Genomic DNA, 9,657 nt, shown 5'->3' on the forward strand with positions numbered 1-9,657 from the left:
AGAAGTCTTCCTGCCCTCCTTTCTGTCTTAAGACCGAATTTGCTGACTCAAGACTCACATTCAAAATTGCAAGATCTAAAAATATTTTAAGCTTATTTGAAATCAAGAAGCATTTCAGTTGCCTAATCTGTATATTCAGAGTATTTTTTGACACTGTTGTTGACTGAGAAGCATTTAATATTTGCAATAGAAATTTCTCTTTGCTAAAGGAGAGTCACAACCACGTCTCTGTGATTCATTCTGCAAGAATCAATACTCTCCTGTATGTGGATAGTTTACAATTATAAACAATTGTAGTGCCTAGCAGAAAATTACATTCATCATCTGGTTTTGCAAAAAAAAAATCCATAGAATTGAGAAATATGGAAAACTCAGATTGCAGGGAGCAACACAAGAGCTTAAAAGTGAACATTAATTTTATCTAGTTTTCAGTTGTGCTTGTTCCTCTCCTCTGCAGTTTGAGATCAAGGTGTAAACTTGCTTTAATAGCTGTAAGAATCTAAAGCTAAATTATCTGTATATGCAGAACAATACTAAAATGGGAATATTCTTCATTATTAACACACAGACTATTCAGCAAAGTACATGTGAATTCATACCACTAACTACTCAAGAGTTCCAACCTTTAAATATTTCCAGTTTTAAATAAGGATTCCCACATTACTCTATTTCCATTCAATGTTACTTTCATAGGGTAGGAAAGAATTCTCATTCACATACATTTTCCAAGCATATTTAAGCTCTTTGTAAGCTCCGTCCCTATCTCATCAAGGTATGTACAATACCAGACTTAAAAGGACCATCACATTATAGTACTCTTACAAAAAGTACAGCTCCTCTGTGATAACAACAATAGTCAAATTACATGAAGTTTACCAGCATCAAGTCACTGCTTTCCCTACTGGAAAAAGCAATACCACCACAAAGCAGGGCTCACCCATGAGACGTTGTGTTTTCTTGGAGGCATGTCCCAAATTTGAATCAATGTGCCACTTGCACTAAAGGCTTGCTAGCATTTATTTCAGCTTAGTTCTGTGAAATATGTAAGTCATTATTCAATGATACGATCACTCTCAGATTTGCCTTTATGTCTGTGCAAAACAAAACACAAAATGGGAGGAAGGCAACTGGCTAGACAACTGGAGAAATTATTTTCCTCCCAAATACGAAAGCACTGGTGCTTCAGTATTCACTTCACTTAGATGTTATGTGCAAATTAAAAAGTTTTGCGTATGTTAATGACTTTAACTACACCTGGGAATTAGTTTAAAATCAATAACCAACAGGGTCTGCATCAATTAGCTGTTCAAGTCAATCACAGGTCAGCAGGGGACAAAGGAGCAATTTTAGGGGAAGCGTCCCTTTGTGATCTGACAGATCAGGTATATGTCAAGGCTCAGTCTGAGCACCGATGAAGAACTCCACCTGAACCTCTTATTTTGCTCATCTACATGGGAGCAACTGATAGTGGAGCTCAAAAAAAAAAAAGAAGCTGTCTGGTACCTACACAATCCAAGGGGAAGATTTAAAAACAGACTGGTAGAAGAAAAAAAAAAAATGGTAAAACATTCCGTGAGCATGCATTTATTTAACTTACCAAGAAAAAAAGACAGAAGATAACCTCTATTACCAAGACCATGCTTCTAAAGATCACGTAATTTTACATAAATGAACAACAAAAAAATCATGGATATAACTGGTGTTAAATTTCTTTCCCCACCCCTGCTCATTTGAATTCAAGAGATGTTTTCATCATGGGAACTGTTTTAGGCACAGATTTTAAAAAAGCAGATTTGCCAGAGTCTACCCAGTTATGATCTTGGCTATTAACAGAACGTCCACAAATTATTTCAGCATTTGATATCATGGAAGAATCTCAGTGTCTACCCACCACATAACAGCAATTCCAATTTGATCATAGTGAACTGCAGTAGGGCCTTCACTGCGCTTGTGATAGTTTTGCATCTTGTGCAAACATTTAATATTAAGAGTGGTGATGCCACATACACGATGAAATTATTAAAAACATTATGACCTAAATTATAGTAGGAAATCACACTTCATTTCTGTAGGCAAATGACCTTTGCTTTGAACTGCAATATGCTACTACTATGGACTCTTGCACTGCCAGTTCCACTTCACTAACTCTTTCCCTACTGTCTAAACAGGAGTTTACAAACAGTAACAAACTTCTCCCGATTGTTTCTTCAACTGCAGCCATAAGTAAAGTCATCAACGCCGTCAAAGCTGTGCTATTTCAAAGATCAATGCTTTGCTGCACTGCAGGACAAAAGAAGTTTGCTAGAACAGAAAAATCAGATGCACTAAAAAATTTACGAAATCAAGGACAAGAAAGGAAAAAAAGATGTCATGAAGTCGAAGACAAAAAATATTTGAAAAGAATAATTCTGCGTAGGTGATTATTCAGTCCTAAATAGATTATAAGGCTTCAAATGTATTAATACTTAGGAACAAAGAAGTGCAGAGAGTCATGTATAAAAGCGTACTTTGTATATAAAATACAAAAGGTATATCCAGCTTCTCTCCTAGCCCGTTTGCAGTGTGAGCTAGAAATATCCTCTACATTACAACTGAGTTACTTCTTCATCTTCCTAGAGCTTTCATTTATCACTTTTCCTAAGTATGTATTTTTAAAACTACTTATTTTCTTACATTTTAATATCAAAGAGAAAACCAAGCAGAAGCAATACCAATGGAGTTTCCATAAATCAAGTATTCTCAAAAGAAGTCAATAAATCAGATCATTCCTTCTTCCTCCCAAAACATTGACCTTAACACTACTCTAACTTCATTTTGAAGCAGACACCTAGTTTAAGTCATATAGTTCATAAATGAACTACTTCTAATGAAAGGAGAAACACTTACAACCACCCTAAATGCTTGCATACCATCTAGAACAAGCACAACTTTAAGAATATTTATACCTGGAAAATGTTAGCACTATACTAAATCTTACCCAAACAATAACCAAGATCTAGTATGCATATCCATTCATCACTCAACCCACTAACGAAGAATGAAATACGGTGTTCTCATTTTGCTTATTTTTCACCTATTAGCAAGGCAATAGGGGTATCTAAATAATTTAAAAATAAAGGCATGTTCTCACAAAAATGCACTCTTTTCCTACATATATAACTTGTTATGGTTATGAAAAGGCCAAAAAGACAAGGGCAGGTGCTGTATAAGGAGTTGCTCACAATACATGAGTCATCACACTTATTCTGCAGAATTTATAGATGAAGAGAAACTGCAGACTGGATTTAAAACACAAACAGCCCACCATGTGTTGTGATTAAGTCTTAATATCAGAGAGTTCCTGAGCATATCTGTTTGCTCCCCCGTGTCAGGAATTAAAAATCACATCAATAAACATTTCTGCTGTTACCAAGTAAGTTTTGCCCAACAAAATACGGGCTGGCACTAAGTCGTGTAGAATGGATTGCTGCAGTCTAAAAAAAATTTGAAAGTGTTTACCTTTAGCTGGCCCAGAGGTGTGGTGCCATACAAGAGACTAAGGTTCAGGATCAGACTAACGACTCTCACGTCCTGGGCCAGTGGAGGCTGGACACATAGCTGAGGTGACACACCAAGGAAGAGCCGGCCAGCCCAACCCCTCACACAGCATCCCTTTCTGGTTAATCCATGGAGTGACAATGACACTGATTTGCCTCATCCTGCCAGTTAATGGCAAGGCACTGCATTGATGGCTCCTAGAAATGGACAGGAGTGATCGGGAATAAAAGGGGGGGAAGAAAGGGGGCCATGATGAAGAAACGAGTAAAAACCCAGAATCTCTCACCATCGCATTGTTATACCTTACACTGCAATATCACAACTACATGGGGAATGTGAGAACTAAAAACAGAAATAAAGCGGTTAATGAGAAGGAAATTTCTTGACCATTTTAATTTATGTAGTTATCCAAATGTTAATTTTCCCTCTAAAAACAAACCAAAAAAAATAGGTTTGCACATGAACTATAACAAGCATTTCAGAATTTATTTAGTCCATGACCCTGTAAGCAAGACAGAAATTATCATCAGTATTTTACATTCTGGCACCTCTATCAGGAATAGATTCAAATTTTGGTTTATATTTATAGCTTTTTATATTTAAATGAAGTATTTATTACTCACCAAACAATGCCCTGTGCCCCTGATCCTATGGGCTTCAATTGCTGGTAACGTTTTAGTACGGTGAATGTTGAATCTGCAACTTGAACACTGTAAAACTGACTATCACATTTACTGTCACTCATGGTGTAGTGTCATGTAGTTTTCTCTCTCAAGGACCTGGTAAAGTTTTCAAGATCTTAAAGAAAAAGAAAGAAAACAAATGTTCAATCTCTCACTAATTTCAGGCAGACAAGATGGAAAATATATTATACATTTTTTAATACATATGAATTTTTCAATAGCACACCATTAAATAAGCATTCTTTCAACTTCGCGTATTACTACTGCTAATGAAAAATACTTGCAGACAGACAGCAAATAATTATAGCCTTCACAGCTTTAAGTAAATGCATGTTTCTATTCCAATCCCTAAAACAAAAAGCAGCCAAGTAAACAAATGTAAAAACAAACAAAACCTCCCAAATCCAACAACTCTCTCCTCTTTGAAGGCTACTCCCCAACTTAGAATTACTACTATGTGCTAGGGCTGTATTAATTTCTGTATTACAGAAAAAAAAAAAAAACATAAATTATGTCTGTCAAACACTGATAACGCAGATAAAAGCAACAGCAGAAACCCATGGAGTCCACAGACATAGAAAGAAACAGGGTTTTAATACAAGACTTGATTACAGCTGCAAAACCTTGATCCACGCCCTCCCTTATCCACACCTATCACAACCCACTCTCCCTCACATTTTAAACACACCATAACATCCCATGCTACCAGTTAATGTACTTATAGTCCTACAAGAAGCAGAGTTTTGTGCTACAGTTCGAAAGAGACTTTCATGCCATAATAGAGAATAAGTTATATCCATCTGTCAAGAATGAATTAGAGGTAGGTAATTACGTGGAAGAGCAAGGTAATGGACTAAACCTCTTTAGCTCTGAAGTGCTATAGTAACAAGAGCGCAGACCTCCAGTTTTCCTGGGCCTCCATCCCGCTTCCAAACCTTACAAGCAAATTACCTCAGTAATTACTGAAGAGGTCTCTAACAAATTCTCCCATTTTTAATTTCACATTCAATATGACAGATAGTGTCATTACAGCCCAGAGTAAATTGCAGTCAAGTGTTCCTTGAAGCAGGAAATGAAAGCAGACCACCTTCCCCCGCATCAGCTGTCCTAACCACCGGCCTGTGCAACGTCTGTTTCAGCTAAAGCAAGAGCAGCTAGTGTCTCTCTCTCTCTTCGCTGGCCTACAGAATATTTGTGAGCCAATGCAAAACAGAAAAGCCTCAAGAGCAACACCGAAGCCCATCCTAGAAGGGCACACAGCCACACAAATAGCTTTCGGTTGCTTCAAGAATTAGAGCTTGGACCTCTCTCTTCCTAGGTGCATGTAGGAGGGAGCAGCATCTTTTCCATGGCCTAAGCCAGCAGATGAACTCCAAGAAATGTGCAAGTAAAACAGGCGGAAGACCTACAAATCCTAATAAAGACTGGGTTTAAACTGAACTGCTAATGGTTAGTCTTAGGGGATTCTCAAATGTCTAGAGTTCCTTTTACCTTCTAATTTCTCAAATTCTAAGCAGCAATTTAAGAAGCAGGTATTCAACTTGGTCATCTCTGGCAGCGATTTAGACAGTAAGTTTACTCGGTATTTCCTCTAGAAGCTTAAGAAAAAAAGCAGAGAAAGGATCAGCAAAGGGAAAATGTGAGCTACCTCGATTACATCACCTATACAATATTTTTTAGGGGCAGTCAGATGCAGTTCTACCATCAGCTCACACTAATGTGAGACCAAAATGCTGCCTTAAGAGGCACTCTCAACCTTTCCTACTACATCCCAGGAAAAACCTCACTCTTCTTTCCAACCCTTTTTATTACTCCAAAGCTACGAACTCTGAGGTACCAAATTTTTTTATTAACAGTCCCTGAGCAGCCATGGTATTTTCAGTGAACCTTTATACACTGGAAGAAAGTTACAGCTGAAAGGTCAAGATCCTATCTCTGAAAAGGACTTACAGAACAAAACCAAAAGAGTATAGATTTTGCATAAGCTGGGTATCAAGTTTTAACTGTTAGTTACACGAGAACTGTGCTGTACCTCTTCATGGGTTAATGAAACACTTTTCTATAACAGAGATGAAGTAGAGGAAAAGGAAGTTATTCTGAACTAGAGAAACCTTCCCTTTAAGGAACCTTGTCTGCACAAAGCCATCTTTTAAAAATCATTTATAGATCAGGATAAGGTCTTTAGACAAGACCCAAAGAGGGCATTAGGCACCACAACACACAAGTTTTATGTATTCTGACATCCTTTGCAATTCACCCTGCTAAGTACTCAGCCTCTCCATAAGCTGAGCCCTAATTTTAAAGTGGGCTGCAAGCTGCTTCCATGCATCAGGACATACACTATTTTGGACATACACATTAATGTAAAGTTAGGTGCCTAGGGATTGTAGCTGTTCACAGGACTACAGACAACCTATATAGGGGGCAAGAGCCCTCAAATAAAAACAGATTTCCCACTGCTCAAGGGAAAATCTATCTGGCAAATAAGTTTCTTAATCCTGAGCTGTTACTCTCCTACCTGAAATAATTTGATTCATTACTGCAGCTAAGGTACTCCACACTTCTTCTACACAGGATTTTTTTTGGAAGTAAGTATTATTTCCATTTCTGAAATATAAGTTTTCATTTATGGCTTCCTAGCTGCAGCTGCACCAAACAGGACCAGCAACAAATGTAAAAGTCACAGGACGGTCAGCAAACATACTTCTATGTATTGATAATAGCATGGTACTGAATCACAATGTTTCAAGAAGTTTCCCTACTTTAGAGCATGCACAAGATGCAGATAAACTGAGTGTTGGGGTTTGTTTTTTGGTTTTTTTTTTTTTTTTTAAATATAACTTGCTTGTACAATTGGGGAAATCTAAGAATCACAAAGCTGACTGAGCACATCACATGCAGGAAACTTACAGGAGTGGTTTTCAACCTGTAGTTCATGAAAGATAACTAGAAAAACAACCAACACACTAAACCTACCGTCAGTAGGCTTATGACTTGTTATATGGAATTCCACTACGAAATTTTTAGAAGTTGAAAGCAACTGCACTATAGCATACATCCTGTATTAAACAGTCGCTTCCCTAAAAGGCATTTATTAAAATGGCAAACTTATTATTAACCAGATCTGTCTTCTGGATATCTCCAAGTCAAAAGCTTCTGAAATAAACAAGTTGTAGCAGTTGGGAACACATTCCCAGGGTTGCTTTGGTTACAGAAATGTTATTACTGACAATGAAGCATAAGAGCATCAAGAAACTTAGCTTGATTTTTAAGCCTTAAGCTAAAATTCTACTGCCGACAAAGTGCGTAGACAATGAACATATATACATATTTGTGAAGAGACACGGAAATTCTGTGAAGAAAATCTCCCTCCATTCTTTTATTCACCCTTGCAAATACACTTCAAATTCAGGTGTGCCCTTTTAAGGACTATTATCCAATAGTGTTGAGGGTTTTTTAAAATTGTTATAGCAATATATATCAACAGGTGTGAGTCCAACTACAAAATCACAGCGAGTTAGCTACCTCCTACCCTCAGAAACCTGAACAGTCCGCTACAAAAGGTAAGTGTAGCAAAGCAGTAGCTCAGTAATGTCAATCTGTCACAGCAGAGGTTAGAGGTACTCTGTATCTGTTCAGCTCTTTGAAAAGTGGAACTTTTCCTTTAAGCAACCCGAACTATTACAAGTTGGTGGAAAGATGGAAAAAGTTTAAACGTGCATCTTCTGTGACCAATTACGCTGTTGTAAAATTACGCAACAGCCACATAACTGAGCAAGAGCACTTCTCACACCGCTTCCAAAACTTCTGCTGAGAAATTGCTTCGGCTCGAGAGAAGGCTCAGCTTCGCTTCTATTGCACCGAGCGGGGCGCGCAGCACGGGCCTTCTCCTCGGCTCGGCCGCGCTCCCTCCGACCCTCTCAGGACCGGGGGGTTCCAGGGACCGCCGAGCGCCGGCCCGGCCGCACACCGCGGCACCAGCGGGGCAGCACCCCGGCCCCCGGCGCGCTGCTCTCGCCGGCGGGCGCGGGGCAGGGGGCCGTCCCGCTCCGGGCCGGACACGAAGTAAGACGGGAGAAGGCGGAGGACGGGCAGCGCCCGCCGCAGCGGAGCGGGCGCGGCTCCCGGCGGAGCGGAGCGGGCCGGGGCCAGTGGCGGCACTGCGGCACGGGGAGGGGCGGGGGGCTCGGCCAGGGCAGCCCCGCAGGAAAGGCGCGGAGGAGAGAGGAAGGGGCCCCCAGCCCCGCCACGTCCCTCCCGCTCGGCCGGGCCCGGGGCAGCGGCATGCGGGGAACCTCGGCTCTGCCCGCGCCTCGGCGGGCGGGGCCCGCGGGAGAAGCCGGGGACTCCGGTCGCCACAGGGCCGGCCCCGCGGCCGGGAGCTCGTCCCGCTCCGACCCCGCCGCCCGCAGGGCCCCCTCACGGCGGCCTCCCTCACCGTATCCTCCCTCGGTCGGGCCTCGGCGGGACGGGGCGCGGCGCTCGCGGGCCGCGGCCGCCTCCTCCTCCGGCGCGCAGAGCTGCCCCAGCCACAATGGCCTCCCGGTGCTCCACACAGGCCGCGCCAGGCCTGCCCCCGCTGACAGACACCCGCTCAGCCCAATCGTAGCCGTATAGTGGCAAAGCTCAACCAATCGAGCTCCGGAGGCGGGATTTACCAGCCGCTATATAAGGGAGGGCGGTGAAGGACCGCAGTATAGACAGGGAAGTTTAGGCCAATCCGGGCGCAGCACCCGCCCCCCTGGAGTGATGTCATCATCGCACGTCAATCTGTCACCGGAGTTATGATGTCACCTCTCAGCGGTGCCTCGTCCCAAGTCGCTGTGGCACCGATCCTCACTGCTGGGCAGTGCTGTGGGTTCCTCACGGCCTCCCTGCGCCAGCCAGCAGGGAGGAGGAGCCCTCTGTGAGTGCCCTCAAAGCACCATAGCAGAATGACATCAGACAGTGGCAGCCTGTCACACCCCAGCACACCATGGTCACCTCACATCCACGCTTGGGGATGACAACAGAGCACCCAGTCGCACAGTACAGGGTCACGCAGCTGCGAGCCCTGAGCCGGTGGGTCTGCAATGGCCCTGGGCACTGGGGCATGGGCTTCACGTGGCTTTTCCAGGAGGGATGGTTCAGAAGAGAAGGGATTTATTCCCTCCCAAGGTAGCCCAGCTATTTTTGATCCCACTCAAAAATCATAAGCCTTCTATACATTACCACACCATCTGCCTTGACATTAGGACTGCTTGTTTTTTAAAACAGGTGCTGACTAAAAATACTCAATACATTTTTCCACCTCTCCTAGGACTAGCAACAGCTTGCTTTTCTGTGATTTCTATTCTCATAAACGATTTCAGAAAAACACACCTGTAATTTTTTTTAATAAATCAATTTAATGTATCTCATAGACTAGATGACATTAGTCTCATATTAAAAAGTGGAG

The 9,657-nt window shown here is 42.1% G+C and overlaps 1 protein-coding gene across 3 annotated transcripts in view; it reads right to left on the minus strand.

Moving 5' to 3' along the window:
• The window catches only part of MAPK9 (mitogen-activated protein kinase 9), a 30,933-nt gene extending 22,142 nt beyond the window's left edge, over nt 1-8,791 (minus strand). For all 3 annotated transcript variants that reach the window (XM_068409688.1, XM_068409687.1, XM_068409689.1), the window contains exons 1-2: nt 8,659-8,791; nt 4,161-4,335 (exon numbers count right to left, since the gene is read on the minus strand). In XM_068409688.1, the coding sequence (XP_068265789.1) occupies nt 4,161-4,282 (122 nt within the window). In that variant the 5' untranslated portion in view covers nt 4,283-4,335; nt 8,659-8,791. The remainder of the gene's footprint in view (nt 1-4,160; nt 4,336-8,658) is intronic.
• Nucleotides 8,792-9,657: the final 866 nt, after the last annotated feature.

Source organism: Nyctibius grandis, chromosome 10 (assembly GCF_013368605.1).
Source record: "Nyctibius grandis isolate bNycGra1 chromosome 10, bNycGra1.pri, whole genome shotgun sequence".
NCBI lineage: Eukaryota > Metazoa > Chordata > Aves > Nyctibiiformes > Nyctibiidae > Nyctibius > Nyctibius grandis.